At 41.5% G+C, this 23,610-nt stretch overlaps 1 protein-coding gene across 3 annotated transcripts in view; it reads right to left on the reverse strand.

Annotated features, from left to right (window-relative positions):
- The window catches only part of MYH10 (myosin heavy chain 10), a 134,676-nt gene that overhangs the window by 110,173 nt on the left and 893 nt on the right, over window positions 1-23,610 (reverse strand). For all 3 annotated transcript variants that reach the window (XM_024748375.1, XM_024748376.1, XM_024748377.1), the window contains exons 2-3: window positions 18,163-18,539; window positions 4,057-4,213 (exon numbers count right to left, since the gene is read on the reverse strand). In XM_024748375.1, coding sequence (XP_024604143.1) covers window positions 4,057-4,213; window positions 18,163-18,507 — 502 coding nt within the window. In that variant the 5' untranslated portion in view covers window positions 18,508-18,539. The remainder of the gene's footprint in view (window positions 1-4,056; window positions 4,214-18,162; window positions 18,540-23,610) is intronic.

Raw genomic sequence — 23,610 nt, forward strand, 5'->3', positions numbered from 1 at the left:
TCAACAGAAGGTGGGTGGCAGTGTTGGCTGCTACTGAGTGGAAGCTGGCTGGGGTGGACGGCCATGGGGAGGGGCAGAGGACGAGGCGCACACAGGGTGCTGGGGGAGCCTGGAATAGTAATGGCCTTAGGTCCCCTCGCGTGATTACCTACCAGGCACAGGTCTCAGTGTGCTGCGTTCAGTTTCTAACACGCAGGACTGCGAATGAGAAGTCTGAGCCCACTGACGCCCTCTCCACCGAGATCACCTGATGTTGCCCTAGCTACACCACGCTGCGTTAGACCAGGCATGTGTCTCCTTTCAAGATTCCTGCCTGGGGGCTTCCCTGGTGGCGCAGTGGTTGCGAGTCCGCCTGCCGATGCAGGGGACACCGGTTCGTGCCCCGGTCCGGGAAGAGCCCAACATGCCGCGGAGCGGCTGGGCCCGTGAGCCATGGCCGCTGAGCCTGCGCGCCCGGAGCCTGTGCTCCACAACGGGAGAGGCCACAACAGTGAGAGGCCCGCGTACCACAAAAATGAATAAATTAATTAATTTAAAAATTAAAAAAAAAAAAAAAAATTCCTGCCTGGCACTCAGAGAACCCTCTCAGCTTCAAGACTCAAGTCCTTCTTCAGCTCTGGTGAACTTTTTCAAAAATATCACTTCTCTCATGGCCTCTGAGAGTCTATATACCACGTCTACAGATATGGAGAGTCTATACCACGTTTCCTACTCTTTCTGCCATAATTTCCATCAGTTTCTTTTTGCTGTGTATTCTGGAAGAACTCCTTGAGTCGGTCTTCTAATTCATTGCTTTAGTCCAATTATGTCAATTCTGCTATCCCATGCTTTCAGAGTTGGTGACTTTTGCAAGCAAGTGTATGTCCAAGAACACTACGTTCACGCATGCAGTCAATGAATATTTCTTGAACAACTACTATGTGCCAGGCACACTCTGCATTTTCTTTTTTTTCAAAGTCCCACTGGTTGCTTTTGGGGGGTGGGGCCGTGCCACGCGGCACGTTGTCATCTTCATTCCCTAACCAGGGATCGAACCCATGCCCCCTGCACTGGGAGCACGGAGTCTTAACCACTGGACCACCGGGGAAGTCCCTCTGCATTTTACTGATGCAATATCCCCTAGAATCTAAAGTTAAGGAAAAAAAGTAAGCTCTCTTCTGTTTTTTGTGTTAAAAAACCGAACTCTGTTCAGTAGGACCATCTGCTCTGAATCCTCCACACGGTCCCCTGTGAAGCTACAGGTCCTCTTCGTAGGCCCACTGACGTTTAGCTATTTGCTCACGACTGTAATTGAAAACCTAGATGGATAAGCATCGGTAGCTGGTCTGAGCTTCACGAGCAGTTGCTGTTGTTGTTGTTGACTGTTTGTTGTCTGACTGCTCTAGCAGACGTCCCACCCGACTGTGTTGTATCCTATATCGGCAGGTAGCCCCCTACTTATAGAACAAAATACAGCGGAATTGGTTAGAGTGGGTTTTTTTTTTTGTTTTTTGTTGTCTGTTTTAAATTATTACATAATCAAGACTATCAACCGATTCTTTTAACTTTCACGTGGCAGTTTATGATTGTGGATAAGGATGTGTCACGTTGCTTTGGTTTTGAATCCTTGTTCATACCTCTTACTACTTACATTTTCTTGGTCAAGTTATTTAACTTCTTGTGCCTCAGCAAAATAGGGACAGTAATTCTATTTACTTTATAGGATGGCTGTGGGTTAAATAATACACATAAAGCATTTAGCCCAGTGCCTGGCACATAATAATATTCAATACAGGTTCATTCTAGCATTAGTGATGGTATTAATAATACCATATACCGGTAAGCCACATCTTCCTCATTCTGTATTCATAGAGTTGGTTTGGAAACCCAGTAGTGGGGCATTAACATTTATCCCTCTTAACTAGAGTCAAGTCACCATTCAACCTGTCAAGAGCTTTTAAAAACTCTGTTTCTTTTCATCAAATGTATTTCTTTTTCCTCCCAGTTTCACGTCATCTATAAACTTTACAGGCATGCATCCTATGTCTTCAAGTAAGTTGATTAGGATGTTGGAAAGGGCACAAACCCCTTGGTGCACACCCTGACGCCTGGCCAACCTCTATCATGAACCAGCATCTCAGGCACAACTCTGCAGCATCCAACCACGAGGAGATCACAGGGGCCATGGAACGCCATGGAGAAGCCCTAATTCTCTGATAACACTGTCTACTAGATTTCCCTTCCTACTCAGTGTAAAGTAATGTGAGGAATATTTTCATGCTGTTTCTAGACTATTAACAGTAGATTCTAGAATCTTTCCTGGCAGGTATAGTATGCTCAAGAGTGGGCGCTCTTGATCTTAATATAAAGGGGAGCCTCTTCCTCTTTTTAAAAGTTAGAATTATATAATGTGAGGCCATCCCAGCCTTCTGGAAACTCCTGTTCTATATACTACTTCAAAGAACAGGGGTTCGGTAATCTCAGTTGTGAGAATGTATTTGTTTAGAAGAGACAATAAGGATTCAATCAGAGGAGGAGTGTACTTTGGCCAATTTCTTCTCCCATATAAGGCAGTTTGCTCATTCATACAAATACTTTTCTGCATGTAAAGATCATTCTTCTTAATGGAGACACAGAATGAGACACAAAACATAAGCCTGATGATTTTCCTTCTCCGTCACCTGACTGCAGTTTATCACAGTCGTGGCCATTTCTTAACATTCTTGGCTCTGAACCTAAGAAAGGGTTATTAAATTGAATCTTTTTTAAGCCTAAGCTCATTTTGGACTCTGAACGTCTTCTTACCCATCGATGCCACTATTCTAGTCCTAAAGCACTTCCTGTTTGCCTCCGAGGACCTGGTATATAAGAAGCAACCAGATGATACCTGAGTAGGAAATGGGTACTAACCCCCTCACACTACCCTTTAGACCCAGCACCCAGGCAGCCTTTCCAGGACCTGAGATTTGACGACAGGTGGATGCAGCATACTCTGCTTCCTGAAGACCTCGTAGATTTTATTTTACTTTACAGAATTCATTTTTAAAAAAATAAAAGGAGAGAAAGGGAGAGTTACTATAGAAGATTTCACACAGTGCTAGGAAGTCCCACGTTTAAATGCAGTCTGTATAACACAGAGAGCTATATTCAATATCCTGTGATAAACCACAATGGAAAAGAATAGGAAAAAGAATATATAAGGGAGTTCCCTGGTGATCTAGTAGTTAGGGGCCACCGGGGTCACTGCCGGGGCCCAGGTTCAATCCCTGGTCAGGGAACTGAGATTCCACAAGCCACGTGGCATGACCAAAATAAAAAAAAAAAAAGAAAAAGAAAAAGAACATGTATATGTATATAACTGAATCACTTTGTTGTACACCGGAAATTAACACAACATTGTAAATCAAACTATACTTCAAGAAAATTAAAATTTTTAAAAATTTAAAAGGAAAAAAAATAAATGCAGTCTTGTTACGCAATAATGTTAAATGCATTCAAAACTGCTCCATTCTAGTTTTCAAAAAAAATTCCTCCATAAATCATTGCGTCTGAAGCCATAATTCCAATTAAGGACTCTTCAAATTTATATTTCATTCAAAACCCAAAAAGAAAACAATCAAAATCTACCAACTCCACACATGCTGTTTAACTTTTGTTGTGTCCTTTTTCATGTATTTAAATAAAAAATATTTTATAATCTTTCTTTCCCCAATGATGCATCCACCTTTTCTATTATTCTTCCTGTTGGTTTTAAAAACGAATGCAGTAGAGCTTTGATTATACTGGCTTGTGGTGGAGACATCAAATATATATAAAAACTAGATGCTTCTTAACAGAAAAATTAACATGAAGTATTTATGAAGCACCAAGCATACTTACCGGATGCCTATAGAAAATGGTCATATTGCCTAGTCTAATCTTAAGAATTCATAATTTTTCTACAATAAACATCTATCACTTTTCTTTTTAATCTTAAAAAAAAAAAGTAAAGCCCTCTGTAGAAAAGATTGAGGCATTCTAAAAAAAACCAAATTATATTTAAGAAATTCTGAGTAGTATTCTAACATTTCCAGTTACCTTGAAGCATGCATCTGTAAGCAGACTCAGATATGGCATAGATGTGTGGAGGCATCTCGTGACGTTTCTTCCCTCTGTACATTTCAATAATATTCTCAGAGTAAATGGGAAGATTCTTGTAAGGATTTATGACTACACAGAAGAGTCCAGAATATGTCTAGAATAGATAAAAATAAAATACAGTGTTAAAAAAAAAAACTGCATATATCCACAGGATCCAATCAGGAGACAAACCACACAGTAATTTGAACAGGGGACCTTTATCATTTGCACAATTAATCTATCCCTAAAATTAAATCTCACCCATAATGGGCAATTCCAAACCACAAGTAGTTCTCCTACAGAGAGCCTATTAAGTGGTACTTCCTAGATTCAATTCCCTCATCTGTCAAATGGAAATAATAATATATGCTTCATGGCTTCATGAAGCCACGGGTCATTATTCAAACAACATGTCATTTGCTTTTTCACACTCATTCTCTCATGAGTGTACGAGGTATGAAAAGTTCATTAAGGTAGTTTCAGATTCCACATTGCAACTCATTTTTAAGGAAATACCGGTGGCCAAGTTTGGGTACAGTATCAAAGGAGAATATCCACAATTATCTGGAAAGGTTATTATTAAAGAGCTGTTTTTTTAAGTGTAAAACATTTTTACTCTTCTAATTTTTTTTGCTTTGGAAAATATAGGGTCTTTTTTTTCATAAAAATAATTTATGTCAACTTGTTATAGGTTTATTTTTAAATGAGTTGATAAATATTTAAAATTTGTGTTTTACTTTCTAAACACAGTAAATATCATGAAATATAAACAAAAGCTCTTTGGGGGCCCTCAAAAAATTTTAAGAGCCACTAGTCTAGAAGATAAAAACCTTCCTCATCAGTAGGGTAATCATTACTCAGAATTAATACTAGGAGCACTTTTGCCTTTGGGGTTTTTTTAATTCACATGGAATGATTTCTGAGAACTGACTCTGGGAATTATGGAAAATCAAGAGCGGTTAGGATTGTTGCTAGATGCTCCAGTCCTGGTGGGGCTGAAGGCACCTCAGCTGCACCGGGAAGCAGACCCTTTACTTCGGGTGATTCTAAATCTAAAGGCAAGAGGATCTTAGAAAAGGCCGAGGACCAGTGGTGCTCAGCTCCCCAGGCAGTACTGAGGGGCTTCTAACCAACAAGCTGTGTTCAGAAAGGCTGAAAGTCCTGGCAGTGGCCACCAGGAGGCACTGTCGAGCCCACTCTATTCTGAACGTTGCAGTGAATGATGCTGAAAGGAGAAAGGCGGCCAAAAAAAAGTTTAAGTGATCAGAACCACCTCAGCAGCTGTTCTCCTTTATCTTTGCTTCCCTCCCAACGGAGGCTCGGATGTGGAATGCACTTCCTACCTAGATTAGCGCTTGGGAATAAGACAAAGGCAAGCAAGGGCCCTGCCCTGAGCTCACTGATTTGGGCTGTTTGCCTGATTCCTAAACTGATTACTGTTTGCCTGAGGCCACAGTAGTTACTTGCCCCTCCCTGGGTGACAGCTGGGCCTGAAGCCGTTGGCTTTCTCGCATCCGGCATCAGACCTCCAAGAACCCGGGCTGGCTCTCAGGCCACCCACCCAGCAGCCTGGCACCTTCTACCTAGTCTCTAGTCTAACTAGGCCAGCCTCTCTCTGCCACCCACAGGACAAAAAGGCAACGAGAGACAATAAAAACAGAGATTTTATTAAGGGTGAGAAAACTAAGGAGAGGCAGTCTCAACATTTTAATTTTTTATTGAGCTTAATTTATACACAGGAAATCTGACAAATCATAACTACACATCTCAATGAATTGCTATATATACAACTTCCACTTTTTCCTTCAAAAATGAGATAAGAGTCGATCGTGAAGCTACAAATTCTGCATGTCACTCTTTTGTAAGAGGAAAATAATTACAGACTGCCAAAACAAAACAAAACAAAACAAAGAAACCCAAAGCCTCCAAGGAAGTCAAAATACGCCAATTCCGTTTAACACTCCGTAGCATGTACGGCATGGTAACAGATCCTAATGAGGACATTTGCAATCAGAAATCATTCCAACGTGTGTGTCTATCATGCGTTGGGGACTTTTCTGAGCACGCAGATTACAGCGATGGGTAAATCTCACAAAAAAAACAAGGCTGAATAATCATCAGTATCCTATGCTTGCCAAAGAGAAGCAGTAACAGAGGTCTAAGTGGAAACAGTAAACTGAAGTGCTTAAACAGCTAAGCTTCTATCTTGAAAATTAGCTCAAATGTTGGGCTCCTGCACTGAAACCGGTACTGTACCACTTTTGGCCTCCCCAAGTCACACGGAAGGAGGGCGATGTGCTGTTAATTTCTCTGGAAGCCTTAAGTCCAAAGTAAACGTCAGTACTAAGCATTTGAATACATGCGGAAGATACTAAGCCCCTTCTTATACGCTCTAGGGGATGAGGACAATAAAGATACACTAAGCAAACAAGACATAATATAAGGCACTAAAAAGAGAGTGATACAAAAAAAGAAAGATGAACAAGCCTTTTAAACAGAGAAACCCTGGAGCGGAACACACTACAAACCCCACTGAAGGTCATGGTCATCTTGTCGGAAACCGTACAACTAGGTACTAAGTCCAGACCTAGAGGGTCTCTGATGTTCTTTTCAAAGACTAGTAGGTTAAAAGGACGGATAGGAATTCCTATTAAAATAGTACGAACGAGGGGCTTCCCTGATGCTCCAGCGGTTAAGTGCTCCCAATGCAGGTGGCCCAGGTTCGATCCCTGGTCAGGGAACTAGAGCCCGCGTGCCGCAACAAAGGTCCTGCATGCCGCAACAAAGGTCCTGCATGCCGCAACTAAGACCTGGAACAGCCAAATCAATAAATATTTAAAAATTAAAAAAAAAAATAGTAAGAATGTAAAACTTGGTGGCGGGGTATATCCACGGCAGAGAGAAGCGCAGTCTAGCTGACAACAGTTTGTTCCGTGGAAGGTGAGAGAAAAGAGCCCAGACAGGCAGATTTTGTCCACTCTAGGGGATCAGGTATCAGAGGTCCTGGAGAGAAGAGTGATGGAAGGAAAGAGGCATTCCTGAAACAGCATAAACCTGGCAGCCATATGGAGAAGAGACTGAAGGGGCAAGAGGTGGGAAGCAGGAGGTAGAGACCTCTCCAGGCACAGTAACAGGCCTACAGGAGAGAAAAACAAGACAAAAACGGAGCCGGGATGAGTCATGAAGAAAGTGGGCTGGAGATTCAACAGCAGTCAGGACTCTAAATAGAGAAAACCATTCAAGCCTCAAGGTAAAGATGACTCCAAGGTCGTCAAGTTAAACATGACTCCAAGGTTGTCAAGCTTTAGAGATGGAAAAGTAACAAGTGGACGGGGGAAAAATCATTTGATTTGTGGGCAGGTATAGACAGCAGTGCAATAGAGCAGATACAACTAAATCCCCTTTTAACATATTGAGATTGTGGCACGTTAAAAGGAGATTCATTACAATAAGGGAGCCCAGGAGAATGAGTGCCTACTGAACAGTTGGAAACACTGGAATCCTAAAGCCATGAGAACATTTTGAAGAACTGCAAAGCCTTGAAGAAGTTTGCAAAGGCTTTAAGACATCAAGTAACAGTTATTATACAAAAATACTAGCACCTTTGCGACCACCTAGAGGGGTGGGATAGGGAGGGTGGGAGGGAGGGAGATGCAAGAGGGAAGAGATACAGGAACATATGTATAACTGATTCACTTTGTTATAAAGCAGAAACTAACACACCATTGTAAAGCAATTATACTCCAATAAAGATGTAAAAAAAAAAAAAAAAAAAACTAGCACCAAAACAACCTTGAAATTTTCCCAACAGTCTGTGCTGCTTTATGCCTCCAGCCTTCTCCATATGCTGACCACTCTGCCGGGAATGCCCATCTCCTATCCAGTATTGGGAAATGTTGCTATCCTTTAGGGTCAGGCCTCAGTCTAAGAAAACAGGGATATGCATATACATTATTACTTCATAGCTTTGAAGGATTAGAGAACCAGGAAACAGAGGCAGGTATAGATATCAGTGCAATCGAGCAGATACAACAGTCTCTTATTAGGAACAGGGGATTGAACTGGGAGCATCACCCCAACCTACACCCCGACCGCAGCTCTCAGAAGAAATCAGACCGCCGCCCAAAAAGGAAAGGAAGAGAAGAAAGAATAGGTCGCTCACACCATTTGCAAACACCACACCTAGATAAAATTCACATGTGTATTTAAAAAACAACAACAGGGCTTCCCTGGTGGCGCAGTGGTTGAGAGTCCGCCTGCTGATGCGGGGGACGCAGGTTTGTGCCCCGGTCCGGGAGGATCCCACGTGCCGCGAGCGGCTGGGCCCGTGAGCCATGGCCGCTGAGCCTGCGCGTCCAAGCCTGTGCTCCGCAGCGGGAGAGGCCATGGCGGTGAGAGGTCCGCGTACCGCAAAAACAAAACCAAACAAACAAAAAAACAACAACAACCCTATGTAATAAGGAAAAGATCATCTTCCAGAATATTCAGAGAGAGAAATGACCTCTGGACATTCTCTACAAAATAAGCTAAAAGAAAACTTTAGGGAATAGATTTATGGCTGCAACAGAATGTAATACAACATGGACTCTTAAAGAAAGAGAAAACAAAGGTAAACAATAAAAGAAAAAGAAGGCACAAAGATAAAACCAATTTAAAAAATACACAGAGGAAAGATGAACATGGAGAGCAAAGAAAAGATAACTAAAATATTAATCATTGCTCCTTAGGGAGGAAAAAAGGTCAAAATTCTGCAGAAAGAACAGTAATCAAAAATAAACTTGAAGAAAACTGTCTGTGCCTGGTTGGGGTGGGGAGGTGTTGTAATACACATTGAGTTAAAAAACAAATTCATCAAGCTAATCATAACAGAAGGAATGATGACATTAGACTATCACCATTTTGCTTCCTAATGAAATGAGGGATCAGGACAGTGCCCACCACCGGCTCTAAAACCCTCGGGTGAAGGTAGACACTCCTAAAGCACAAATCAACCTGACGAAGCCCAAACTGAGTCACTGATCCATCTCAACATTGTAAACTGAGAGACAGCTGGCATCCTGTGCGTCCTGAATCTGAATCAGATCAAGCCGCCGCATCCAACTGCCAGTTTACAGAAGGCACCACAGGTATGCAGTCAACAAAATCCAGACTATGGGAAATTCAACAGCACAACAGACCTTGGTTTTTTGCTTTTGTTTTTGTTTTTTAAAAGCCACTCCGGAGGAGGGTAAATACGCCAGGCGTTCAGCTAGGACCCTAACTGCTACACCCTGAGAGTTTAGAGTATACCAGAAATAGACCAGCCCAAAGCCCAGTTGGGAAGGATGTAAATCCCTGACTGATCTACACGTGCTCGATCCCCTTCATCTAACTGCCTGCCCAGAGCAAAACTCTAGAACTAGCTTGGTGTCATGCAGAGCCTCAAATTAACGTCACAATTTTATATACAGTAGGTGGCACGTAAGGCAACAGTTGTGACTAAAATCCAAGATAATATGTGGATTCCCTGTGAGTCTACTTTTATTGCCTTGGATTATTATCTTGTACAATAATATGCTCAAGTAATTAAAAGAGATGATTGAGGGCTTCCCTGGTGGTGCAGTGGTTGAGAGCCCGCCTGCCGATGCAGGGGGCATGGGTTCGTGCCCCGGTCCGGGAAGATCCCACATGCCGCGGAGCGGCTGGGCCCGTGAGCCATGGCCCCTGAGCCTGCGCGTCCGGAGCCTGTGCTCCGCAACGGGAGAGGCCACAACAGCGAGAGGCCCGCGTACCGCAAAAAAAAAAAAAAGAGATGATTGAGGTTAGTAAAATTGATAAACCTCTGGTGAGAGTCATTTTTAAAAGGGTAGAGCAGATTTTCAGTATCAGGAGTGACAGAACATCACTACAAATCCTACAGGAAAAAAGAGGGTATTATGAACAACAGTATGCCAATAAATTTGAAAATTTACATGAAATAGACAAATTTCCAGAAAAACTCCAAATAAAACTGACACCAAAAATTTTTAATCTCAAAAATTCTATAACTATGAAAGAAAAACTTCCCCACAAAGGAAACTGTCATTATTTTAAAATGAAATAACATCAATCTTATCCAAGCTCTTCCAGAGAAAATACAAAGATAAAACATTCCATGATTCATTTTATAAAGCCAGCATAATCTTGATAGCAAAGTATGACAAGGACATCGTAAGAAAGTAAATTTTTAAGTCAATCTCATCTATGAATATAGATGCAAAAACTCTAAACAAAAATACCAGCAAACAAAATCCAGGAATTCAGTAATACATAAAAAGAATACTTGGTCCTTGCCAGGTTAGTCTTAGCACTAAAAAATATAGTATATAATTCACTACAGTAACAAAATAACTAGAAAATCACACTATCACCTGAGCAGAAACTGGAAAAACATGGGATAAATTAACAACCAATCAGTATTTTTAAAAATTCATCCATGCGGGATAAAAGCTAGGAACAAAAGGAAACTTCCGTGAATCTAATTTAAAAATATTCAAAACAAAACAAGTCATTCTTAATAGTGAAATATTGAAAACTTTCCCTCTGACATCGGGAATGATACAAAGATGCCTCCAATAACCACTACTATTCAACAAACATTTACACTTCTTAGACAATGCAATAAAGTAATGTACAAGAATTAGAAAGGAAACAATAAAAATGTCATTATCTGCAGACAACATGAGTGTGTTCAACACGACATCCAAAAGAATCCTCAGCTAAACTATTATAATCAATTAATAAACTTAGTAAGGTTGGTGAATACAAAGTCAATACACAAAAGTTAACTGTAAAAAAACGTGGCAACTGTATTTCTACCTAATGGTAACAATTTAAAAACAACACTTAGGGTGTCCCTGGTGGCGCAGTGCTAGAGAATTCGCCTGCCAATGCAGGGGACACAGGTTCCAGCCCTGGTCCCAGAAGATCCCACATGCCGTGGAGCAACTAAGCCCGTGTGCCACAACTACTGAGCCTGCGAGCCTAGAGCCCGTGCTCCGCAACAAGAGAAGCCACCGCAATGAGAAGCCTGTGCACCGCAAGGAAGAGTAGCTCCCGCTCACTGCAACTAGAGAAAGCCCGAGCACAGCAACGAAGACCCAACACAGCCGAAAATAAATAAATAAAATAAATTTATTAAAAAAATAAAAATTAGGGCTTCCCTGGTGGCGCAGTGGTTGAGAGTCCGCCTGCCAATGCAGGGGACACGGGTTCGGGCCCCGGTCCGGGAAGATCCCACATGCCGCGGAGCGGCTGGGCCCGTGAGCCATGGCTGCTGAGCCTGCGCATCCGGAGCCTGTGCTCCGCAACGGGAGAGGCCACAACAGTGAGAGGCCCGCGTACCGCAAAAAAAAAAAAAAAAAAAAAAAATCAAACACCTAAAAATAAATCCCACAAAAAATAAATCCAACAAAGGATATACATGGCCTCTACAAAAAAACCCTAAAACATATTGAGAAAAATTAAGAACTAAATAAATGAACTAGATGAACAGATATTGTAAAGATCTCATTTCTCCTCCAAAATGAACTACAGAATCAGCCAAAACCCAATAAAAATTCCAATAAGGTTGTGTGTGTGTGTGTGCGTGTGTGTATATGAAAAACTGACAAGTGGGTTCTGAAATTATACTGAAATGCAAAGGACCTAACAAACAGAACCATCCTAAAGAACGCAAATGAGAGAACTTACCCTACTGGATACCAAGCCATAGTCTAAAGCTGCAATAATCAAGACAATGTGTTGTCAGCCCAAGGACAGGCACACAGACCCATGAAACAGAACAGGTCGTCAAGCACACATTTATGAGCATCTGATTTACAACAAAGGTGGCACTTCAGAGCAGTGGAGAGAGGGCTACGTTTCAGTAAATGGCACTGGGTCAACTGAATCGCCATTTGGGGAAAAAAAAGTTAACCTTGCCCCTACCTTATACCACACACAAAATTAAATTCCAAATGGAACTGAGGCTGACCCTAAGAAATATATCACCAAATTCCCTTCTCCTCTGGCTTCAAACTGAGTTAGGCGGCAGGCGATTGAAGGTAGGGGGAGAATGAAGTCAGGATGTTTATCCCCCAGGCCCCTCCCTGCTAGTTGTCTGCTTCCCTCTAAAGGCAGCCACAATTCCTACCAGGAAGCCCTCTCCACATGGCATCCTCTCCCAGCTGAGGTAACGGCTCTTTGTTCCTTTAAAGATGAAGATGGGTCCAGGGCTCTCAGCCATCACTAGCGCTGGGATACTGCAACATTTCTGCATCTGTTTTCTAAACTCTATTCACATGTTTGTAAATCGTCCCCTTATTAAATTCACAGAATACTTAGTTAGAGGGCCTTCTGTTTCCTGCTGGAATCTGACTAACTTAGGCATTATCTAGAAAAGCTGAAGATATGGGTTAAAGATATGCATGTCCTGTATCACCCAGAAATTCCACTCCTAGTTATATACCTTCTAGAAAGCCATGCTTATGTGCACCAGGACATGTCCGAAACTGTTCACGGAAGCACCGTTTGTACAATAATAGCCACAAACTGGAAAAATAAAATGTCCAAAGACAGCTGAGAGGATAAATAAATTGGGTCAAAAATCTTACAATGGAACATTACATTCCACAAAAAGGAACGAAACACTCAAACTTTTATAGTTCAGGGCCCTTTACCAGTCTTAGAAATTGTTAAAGATCCTAAAGATCTTTTGTTTTATATATTTTTACACAAATATATGTACATACATAGTTTTTAAATGTGTATTTATTCATTTAAAAATAACAATAAATAACATTTCTTATGAAAAATAACCTTTTGTTTTCCAAAATAAAAGTGAGAAGAGTGGTACGGTTTTATATTTGCAAATCTTTTATTGTCTGGCTTAATAGAAAACACTCAATTTTCTTAATAGAAAACACTCAACACTCTAGACAACACTCAACACTCTGTTTCAGCATTTAGTCTACTGTGATGTTGTTTTGACTGAAACACATGAAATTAGCCTTACACTGATATTTAACTGGAAAAGGGAGGAGTAGTTTAACAGCCTTTTCATGTAATTATAGATATTCCTCTTCGATACTATACCAAAACTTGACAAGTAAGAATTTCTTAAAGATTAGATACAATGTAGCATCTGACACCCTGTCCATGAACTTTTCATACTCTGTTACATACATCAAATCCATTGGCTAAGCTTGCACGGGTGAATCTTTTACCCAGGCATGATTTTCTAACATCATGTACACATCATTTGGAAAACTCTGGTTCAATGAACTGTTCAAGTCTTCCAAATGATGACATTTCACACTATATGACATTAAAAAAAAAAAAAATCACATCCATTAATATTGCCATCTGTCTCTCATCGGGAAGGTTTTAAGTGTTGACAAGCTGTCAAGTTCACAGTGGCAGATACAAATTCTAATTTTCATGTGAAAACTCAAATTTTATCATTGTCAACAAATACATTCAACTGTTTCCTTTAAAATGACAGGCTCACTTTGTTCATTTTCAAGAAAATGTCTGCCAAATACCCCAGTGTGAATTAATCAAAGCTTATCTATCAGCCATTCAATCAAATAAAAGGTAGTCTATCAAACAAAGTAGCAAGTTTAGTTTGCAACTCAAATAGCTACACACGCGCTTTTTTTTCAAAGCAACCATCCTAGTTCAATATGCAGCAGAAGTGATTTAGCATACTTATCATTTCATCACACAGAATATTAAAAGATGTGTTCTCAAGAGCTGAAATAAATTCAATCATCCCTCCTGCTTTACCAAGGACATTCTGGAGTGAAACTGGATTAGTATGACCACCAGTACAGTTTGGGGTCACTGCTTTTACCCACGATAAGGTGTCAGCAGTTTTCCTCACCGTTGCTTTTACACCATCAGTACCAATGTCAACAATAAAAGGGCAAATAAAGTCTTCAATAATCACGAAAATAGTTTGGACCTCAAGGATCCTATGAAAGGGTCTTAAAGAAAGCCTAGGAGTCTGTAGAGCACCCTCTGAGAACAACTGAGTTACATCAACACAAAGTAATACGGGTGAATCTTAAAATTGTGATGCTGAGCAAAAATACACAAAAAGGTATGTATTAAGAGAGGCATTCATATAAAAATTCATCAACAGGCAAAACTAAACTATATTTTTAAGGAATGCATACTTAGTTTGAGAAAACACACTGGGAGATTTTAAGACACTTCTCAATAATCAACAGACCAAGAAGAGAGAAATTAGTAAAGTTTAAACACAATTAAAAAACTTAGTCTAACGGCCACATATAGAACTCCACACCCAACAGAAAACACATTCTTAAACACACAGAACACTCATAAAAACTGACAATATGCTACATGAAGCAAGTCTCACAAAAACAGGGAGTGTTATTATATGGACTATACTAATGTAATTAATTTAAAAATCAATAACACAAAGATAACTTAAAAAACAACAGTTAGGAATTTTAAAAGTATACTTTAAAATGGTTCATAGGTTAAATAAGGAATAATAGAAGCTAGAAAATATTTAGAACTGAACACATGTCAAAATGTGTGAAGTAAGCTAAAACGTAGTAGAGAAGACATCTGCAGTTTTTAAGTAGTTTTATTAAGAAGATGAAAATTAATGACCTGAGAAGGTGGAAGTTGGGGAGATTAAATCCAAAGAAAATATAAGGAAATAACATAACCAAACCTGCTAGTAACTTACCTAAATGAACATATGTTATGTCTTATCTATAGAAATATGTCCCAATGGACTTCCCTGGTGGTGCAGTGGCTAAGAATCCGCCTGCCAATGCAGGGGACACAGGTTCGAGCCCTGGTCCGGGAAGATCCCACATGTTGTGGAGCAGCTGGGCCCGTGAGCCACGACTACTGAGCCTGTGCTCTGGAGCCTCTGAGCCACAACTACTGAGCCTGCGCTCTAGAGCCCTTGAGCCACAACTACTGAAGTCCGCGTGCCTAGAGCCCGTGCTCCGCAACAAGAGAAGCCACCACAGTGAGAAGCCCGTGCACCGCAACGAAGAGTAGCCCCCGCTTGCGGCAACTAGAGAAAGCCCGTGTGCAGCAACAAAGACCCAACACAGCCAAAAATAAATAAATAAAAATAAATAAATTTATTTAAAAAAAAAGAAAAGAAATATGTCCCAAAGATCCTATCCAAGTTATTATAGTGTCTATACCATGGTACCTCAATTGATCAATTTCAAGTGCTGGGTGAATTCCAAAGCCCAATACTATACCCTTCACTCAGTGTTCAGCAGCCACGGCCATCCACAGCCCCATTCTCTTAGTAGGTTTCTTTAGAGTCAAGCGCTCCAACGTGAATCTTCCATAGGAACCCTTTCTCCACCCCACTAATTGAAGGTATGATCCTCCCAAACCCTCACCTTTGCTGTGACCTTAGTACTTCAAGAAAAAACTCAAGAGACTTCCCTGGTGGCGCAGTGGTTAAGAATCTGCCTGCCAATGCAGGGGACACAGGTTCGAGCCCTGGTCCGGATAGATCCCACATGCTGCGGAGCAACTAAGCCCATGCGTCACAACTACTGAGCCTGCGCTCTAGAGCCTGTGAGCCACAACTACTGAGCCCGCGTGCTGCAGCTACTGAAGGCCACGTTCCTAGAGCCTGTGCTCCGCAACAAGAGAAGCCACTGCAATGAGAGGCCCGCGCACCGCAATGGAGAGTAGCCCCCGCTCATTGCAGCTAGAGAAAGCCCACGGGAAGCAACGAAGACCCAACGCAGCCTAAAATAAATAAATTTTTTAAAAAAGAAAAAACTCAGATTCTCTTTCTGTAAAGCCCAGGGGGCCGTGCTTTGAAAAGAAACCCAGAAATTCACTTCTGTTGTCCCCGAATTAAGCTGGAAAAAAAATCAAACAAACTCAATAAAAGATACTTGCAAAGTCTTAGAATTATCATGAGAAATGGCTACAAATAAACTAAATTGTCTTTTCCCTCCTCCTTCCCTTTTACCCACAACTTCCTTCCCCTTTCTCTTTCCCTCCTCTCTCCTCCCTGCAGCAGCCCTGGAGGGCAGGGTGGGGCCTGGGGGCAGACAGGCTCCTTTGCAGCACTCCACAGCTTTTTGGTTACGTCCCTGCATTTCCAGTCCTTTGCAATTCACCGCACCAGGTATCATCCAAAATTGATTCACCTCTCAAATCTCAGATGTCAACATAATGATCTGACCACAATCTCTTAACTTCCCAGTTTTCTCACTCCCTCTCTCCACTCCTTTCTCTCCAGACAAAAATGTGGCCACCTTACACATTCTGTTATTCAGTCTCAGCTGGATTCCCAATGCTGCTCTCCAATTGTTTTCTTACCCTTGGCTTCCTCCCCTTTCCAAACCTTACGTATTCTCAAGCCACCTTCCGGACCCTGGTGCCTCTTACCCTTACTTTGCATCCCAACTCATAGAGAAAAAAATAAAATAAAATAAAAGAGACCACCAGGCTTGATTCAGACTCCTCTGGCAAAGGTCATGAATGAACTACTCATTCTCAGATGTTCCCATGGCTAGCTCCCTCCTATCAGTCAGATTCCAGCTCAGATGCTACCTTCTCAAAGAGCCCTTCCCTGACCCGCTGGGGAAAGCCATCCCATAGTCCTGTTTTATTTCCGCATAGGATGTACCACAAAGGCAGGGATCTGGCCTGGCCTGTTCACCACACTCTCTCCAGCACCTAGAACATAGTAGGTGCTCAGTAAACATCCACTAAATAAACTAATTCTATGGGAAACCGACTTCTGCTTTGCTGAAGTTCTGAATTATACATGGACGTTAGTACCACACTCTTTGGAAAAAATTCAACTTCTCTTTTCCAAATTCAGACCATTAGTGTCAACCTTCCCCTCTACTTCTCTTCATTCTAAATCTACATTCTATCTACCCTGCCTTCTTTCTTTTTTAAAATTTATTTTATTGAAGTATAGTTGATTTACAATGTTGTGTTCATTTCTACTGTATAGCAAAGTAATTCAGTTATACACACACACACACACACACACACATTCTTTTTCATATTCTTTTCCATTATGGTTTATCACAGGATATTGAATATAGTTCCCTGTGCTATACAGTAGAATCTTGTTGTTTATCCATCTTATATATAATAGTTTGCATCTACTAATCCCATACTCCCAATCCATCCCTCCCCCCTGCCCTTGGCAACCACAAGTCTGTTCTCTATGTATGGGAGTCTGTTTCTGTTTTGTAGATAAATTCATTTGTGTCATATTTTAGATTCCACATATAAGTGGTATCATATGGTATTTGTCTTTCTTTCTGACCTACTTCACTCAGTATGATAATCTCTAGGTCCATCCATGTTGCTGCTAATTACCCGGCCTTCTTTAAATCATTGCCACCCGTGTCTACCATCCCTTCAAGCCTCTTTTGGCATTAGAGATTCTTTCAGGATCTGGCTTGCATTTTCCTCTCAACCCCGATCCCTTATTACTTTCAGGAACTTCTATATGGTCACGACACCGTCAGTGACTGTGACACATGTGTCAACTGCTAACCACAGGACAACCCCAGCCTCAATCTCACCCTGAACTGTTTCCTCTTAAAAACCTCAGCATTCAGCTTTCCGACTTCCCTGTACCCGATGACATTGGTCTTGCTCCTCACTGAAACCTCTAAGCTTGCAGCCCCGCCACTTTATACCCCCTGGATATACACTGGATTTCCTACCAATCTGCCGTCTGTATCCTACCACTAATGCAACTCTTATTACCATATGAAAGTCCCTTATCTTTCTGCCACACGCTCTCCCCCCTCTTACTAAGCTCCAGAGCACCACTACACAAAAGTCTCAAATACCATTTTAGTATATTTAATTGCAGATTGGATTATTTTAAATTATGTGCTAAGATTTAAAGCAAAGCAAGACTTGGGTAAGCAAGGGACAATCATTCTATCTTTAATAGAAATAGACATGTTAAACAGAGAGTATGTGAGTATTCCACATTGATTAGGGCAGTACGTCTAATTCCCATTAAGTCACCACTTCACATGATTACTTAGAGGGCATACTTACATAGATAAGTCCTGAATAGTAACGATCCTTCAGATTATGCAAAACAGAAGCTTCATTCAAGCACGTCAATTCTGCCATATCCTCCACCTTGGAAAACTTGGGTGGGTTCATCTTCTGAATATCATCTTTGTTGACCATCGCTTTCTTTCCATTCTCCGCCAACTCCACCATAACTTCATCTCCCCGCTCTTCTTTGATACTAGCTGCCTCGAAACCATGGCGCTCTGATGGAATCCACACCAGCTTTTTAGCCGTCCAATCCGCCTGAGTGGCAGGGTTGTAGATGACCGCCCTGTCCACAAAGAGATACCTCTCCGGATCTTCAAGTCCAGTTCTCTGTGCCATTGTGAACAGAAGGGATCCAAGGGCGACTGCCTCTGTGAGAAGAGGAGGAGGACAAAGTCAGATATTCCAAAATATACGATGGTTCACAAATTTTACTCTTCTAAGAAACCTAAAACAAACGCTTTGGTAAACAGAAAGCGTGAACTTTGAGTGAAGGAGCTGCGGTAGCCCTCTGCATGGCCGTACTAACTGGGTTTCCAAGGTAAATTTCAGGCCTGACCACAAATGATGACTCTGGTCGTCTGAGGACCACTCAAGATGTAGCCTGTCGCTGACGGCTGGAAAACAAGCAGGAGGGAAAAGCAAAGTTCCAGTTTCACCCTTTTTTCCCTCTCCATCTCCTATTTCACCCTTACCACAAATTAAACAGGGACTTAAGAAGGGAAAGGAAAAGGAAGAAAAAGAAAACAAAGTTTCATGACAAAAGGCCCATGGAGTGCTGCTGGACCACCAGGATGTACTGATAGCTACAGAAATGCACGGTGGCTGCCAGCAGACCGACCCTCAGGTCTAGAATGTGCCTCCCATCCTACCTTCAGACAACAGACTCGACGTTCTTCCTTACAATTACCCCAAGCCAGCCCCCTGCAGCTTCGCTATGGCCCATGTGGCCTCAGTGTGATCACGAGACCACAGGGGATGAGCGTGTAAGTTGGCATCACACCCAGCCTTTCAAGTATGTGATGGGGGCTGTTCAGGTCTCCACTCCCAGGCCCACAGCTGCTCCCCGCCAGTTCCTCTCCTGCATCCCGTCCTTCATCAGGACTCACTCCTCCACTCTGGTCTCTCGCCTCTAAACAGACTCCATGCCCCTTTAGAGTGTGGGGACTGGAAGCAAACAGAATATTCCAGACACAGTCTGACCAGTGCAGAAGAAAAGGAACTGTTCACAGCCTTAGGCCACACTGGGGAAAGCACTGCTTCTGTGACTTTTACAATGAACAGTATCTCAAGACCTAAGTGGTTTACTGAGCGCTCATTTACGGTTGGTTCACAAGGAACTGTCAGCGAAAGCTCCACTCATGGTCCTTGAAGCTACTTCTCCTCTTATACTTGTGGGATTGACTTTTTGGATCAAAGGACAGGATTTTACATTCGTCACTCACCTTTCTGACATGACGCGTCATTCCTGCCTGACACTATCTTTCTGGAATCCAACACCATCATTAAATACTTCTGTTATTACTTCAAATTCCAGGTTATTACAAATCTCATCCAAGTCAATGAAAGAAGGCAAGTGAGTAACCATCAAACCCTCCCAACTTTTCCCTCTCCCCAAAATGATGGGGATTCTTGGTAGGCAACAGAATGGAAGGCTGCAAGGGAAATCATAAAGTCATCCAAAGTTGTTACGAGGTTCTTAACCTCGAGGCTGTAGACGAAGTTCAAGCTCCATGAAATCACTGAAATGGTCTAAAAACGTTGTACAACTTTCTTGTATATCTGTGCTTTTCTGAGGAGAACACGTATAACTTTCTTTGGATTCTTAAAGGGATCTATTTATCTTTGTCCTAAAAGATTAAACACTGATAGTGGGTACAAGATACTAGCCCTTTCAGTCCCAGCAAGAAGGTACTAGAATCAAATAGCTAAGATTCTTTAGAAACTGGTTGTTAACAATATAAAGGATTACAAACACTCATGCCCTGGGGCATGGTTCTCAAACTTTGGCAAGGGCATCAGCAACACCTAAAGGGCAGACCGCTGGGCCCCACTGCCAGAATTTATGATCCAGTAGGTCTGGGGTGGAGGACCCGATAATTTGCATTTCTAACAAAAACTCCCAGATGCTGCTGATAATGCTGGACCACACTTCGAGAACCATTCCTCCACAGTTCTCTGGTTGCCATGGTGAACCACTGTTACTACCAGGTATGCTGGAGTAGAAAAAAAGGTTGAAAACCAATGTTTTAGACTAATTCATAACCTGACTTAAAGGATATGCTAACGTTTCAAGGAGTATACACTTGGATAAAACAAAAATCACAAAACAGAATAAAACAAACAAAAAAATCACAAAACATGTAACATTAAGACTTCTACCGATAGAATTGCTAATATGCTCTCTAACTATACTTGCAGTTGCCTTCTTAGGCATCCATGTGGGAGAGGGCAATAGAGAAAATATTCAAGCACACATGGACATTCTGAAGAATGGTTTCAAAAACCCATCACCTCTCCGGACTGCACTGATAAGATTACAAGTTTTCTGTCTTCCCAACCTATACACTTGCTACCCACTGCTAGGAAGAGGATGGCTCTGAAATGGGAATTATCTTGGATGAATGTGGATACAGACAATAGGACACACGCTGCCTTAGGAAGGACAGTCTCTTAAAAGAGAAAATATCCAACTAGAACAAAATACGATAACAAGTTACTCTTATTCTTATTAGGTATAAACTGTATACCCCATACAACACTTCAGAAACTGCCTTGCTGCCTGTATGTATGCACACATTTCTTTACTTTTACATTAGACATGTAACTATATGCTTAGATTTAGCAAGTGACTATAAATTACAGTAACTTAACAGGTCATTCCTAGGGCAGGTCTTTTTTCTTTTTTTAAAAGTAAATCATGGATTTATAAATTATTTGATCAAATCAACACATTTTAAATTTATCAGTATGTCCTTTTTCTAGGTGGGGAACCACCTATAATTTAATATAAGGGAAAAAAACCCACAAGAGATCACAATAGTGTGGTTACAATATGCCCCCGATTTTGTGTGTGGGGGGAAACTTTTTTTTCTTTTTGTTTTAAAAGAAACAAATAGTCATTGGGTCTCCACTGGGTAGTGGGAAAACAAACTACTTTTAATTTTTACTTTTCCAGAGTTTTCTACAACTAACTAAACACTATGAGGATGGTTTCCTGTCTTTGCCATACGGTGAGCTTACCCCCTGGTCCACAGGAGGGCCTCTATATACCTACTGATCAATACTATATGAATGGTGCCGACCCTCAGTGTAAGCTTCAGCTTCTCCTCCACCGCCAAAAGCTAACCATTCCTTCAAATCCTAACCCAACGCCACCCTTTCAGAAGTTCTCTTCAGGTCAACCTGGCAATTTAATCCTTAGCCTTCTCCTAACATTTTGCACCGCTCTCCTGGCATTCTTTTAACCCTCCCTCGCCTTTGTACCAGAGGACTCAGGTAGTAGGTGCTCAAATCCTCGTTTAGTTGACAGAGTCCCTGAGGCCAGTGAAGATGTTTTGTTCATCTTAACTCTTCACTTGTGGTTGCCAAATATGTTGTATTTTTTTCATTCCATTGTACATTTGGTACCTAATCTTGATAATGCTGGTATTTAATAGGGAAACCTCTCCCAAATGCTTTGCCTTTCGGAAAGGATAATACTAGAATTTTGAAAACAGCAGATACTGTTGTTACATACCACTAATCATGGCCAGGCACGATTCTAAGCAGGTTATGTATGTATTAACTCTTAATCCTCACAACAGCCCTACGTGGTAGGTACCATTCATATCTCCATTTTACAGATGAGGAACCCAAGGTTCAGAGAAAGCCAATAACTGGCTGGAGGTCACAGAGCTAACAAGGGGCAGAGCTGGGAGTAAACTCAGTTCAGCTCCAGAGCACATGCTACAAGGATGGAAGGTGAGAAGGAGAAAACTTTGAAGGGCATGTAGTACACTACATACTGCCTCTCGATCAATTATCAATCATGGCTTCAAGAGTACAGGCTCAGGGAATTCCCTGGCGGTCCGGTGGTCAGGACTCTGTGCTTCCACTGCGGGGGGCCGGAGTTTGATCCCTGATCTGGGAACTAAGATCCCACAAGCCGCCAGAAAAAAAAAAAAAAAAGAATACAGGCTCGGCCAATGAACGCACTAGCACAACCTAGCAAAGGCTTTGTATTTTATAGAAAAAAAAAACCTATATTGGGGAAAAAAAGGAATAAACAGGAACATCTTTGCAACAGACAGAATCTGAAGGTTCTTGGTGTCATCTGAAATAACTGCCTAATTACAGGTGAATCATTTATCTGTGCACAAATTAGCTCCCTACAGAGCCAAAGCCCCATCCCCTTCATTTGCTTTTAGACACACACACCCCTGGGCTCCATCTCCAAGGCCATTTTAGACTCTCAATGAAATATCACCCAGGAAACTTCTCGACTGCCTCCCAGCACCTACTATAGGTACAGGCACAGAAAAACAGTTTTATGAATATCTTGCATATATATATATATATAAAGCCAAACAAAAATGATGGATAAGGGATCCATATGATAGCGCATCTCTCTAAGACTAAAACAGAATTGTCCCAATTTGTGTAACGCTACCACAGAGGTCACTTACATTACAGAGACCTGTAAGTCTGTTCATTTATCAGTATTCTGTTCAACCAAATGAGCAGAAATACAAACTAAGTGCAAAAGGACACTATCGCTATTCATGGCCCAAGCCACCTCTGTGAATATCTTTACACCGTGTTAAATGTTTCTGAAACGTGGAGCCGACACCAGGAATTTTTATTCTTCCTATATGACAAGTAAGTACATCATCCGCTGAAGCCTGTAGTCTTTCACCATACAACGTGCCCTTCAAAATTTCCTCCATCTCACCTTCCATCCAGCCTGTCTTCATTGAAATGATTTCGCTAAGGAGCCCAAATAAAAAGCCAACCTCTCGGGTCACATCCCTTTGCAGCAAAAGCTAGTGCTATATCACACAATTACACCATATGCTTTCTCCAGATAAGGACGAGAAAGAACTGAATTTAAGATGCAGAAGTAAGGAGCTGCATAAAATGGCCACTTTTCCAGCGTCCGTGACAGACAGGGCATACTTAAACATCAAAAGCATGGAACTGAAAGAGTAATTAATAAAGGTGGATTGATGAAGGAAATGAAACAATAAATACATTAAAGTTTTCCAGAGTGAGATACTATCAAGAATAATTAAGCCTGACTCAAAGAATCCTCAGCTTCAATGTTAAAAAACAAAAATCTCAGCAAAGCCGAAGTATTATATTTGGTATTATATTATTCAGCGAAAACAGCAGTCTTTGTTTCATTTGCAGTCGGGATCTACCCTGCCTGCTTTCCCCTACCCCACCCCACCCCCTTCCATC

The sequence above is a fragment of the Neophocaena asiaeorientalis genome, unplaced genomic scaffold (genome assembly GCF_003031525.2).
Source record: "Neophocaena asiaeorientalis asiaeorientalis breed wild unplaced genomic scaffold, Neophocaena_asiaeorientalis_V1.1 scaffold543, whole genome shotgun sequence".
Lineage (NCBI taxonomy): Eukaryota > Metazoa > Chordata > Mammalia > Artiodactyla > Phocoenidae > Neophocaena > Neophocaena asiaeorientalis.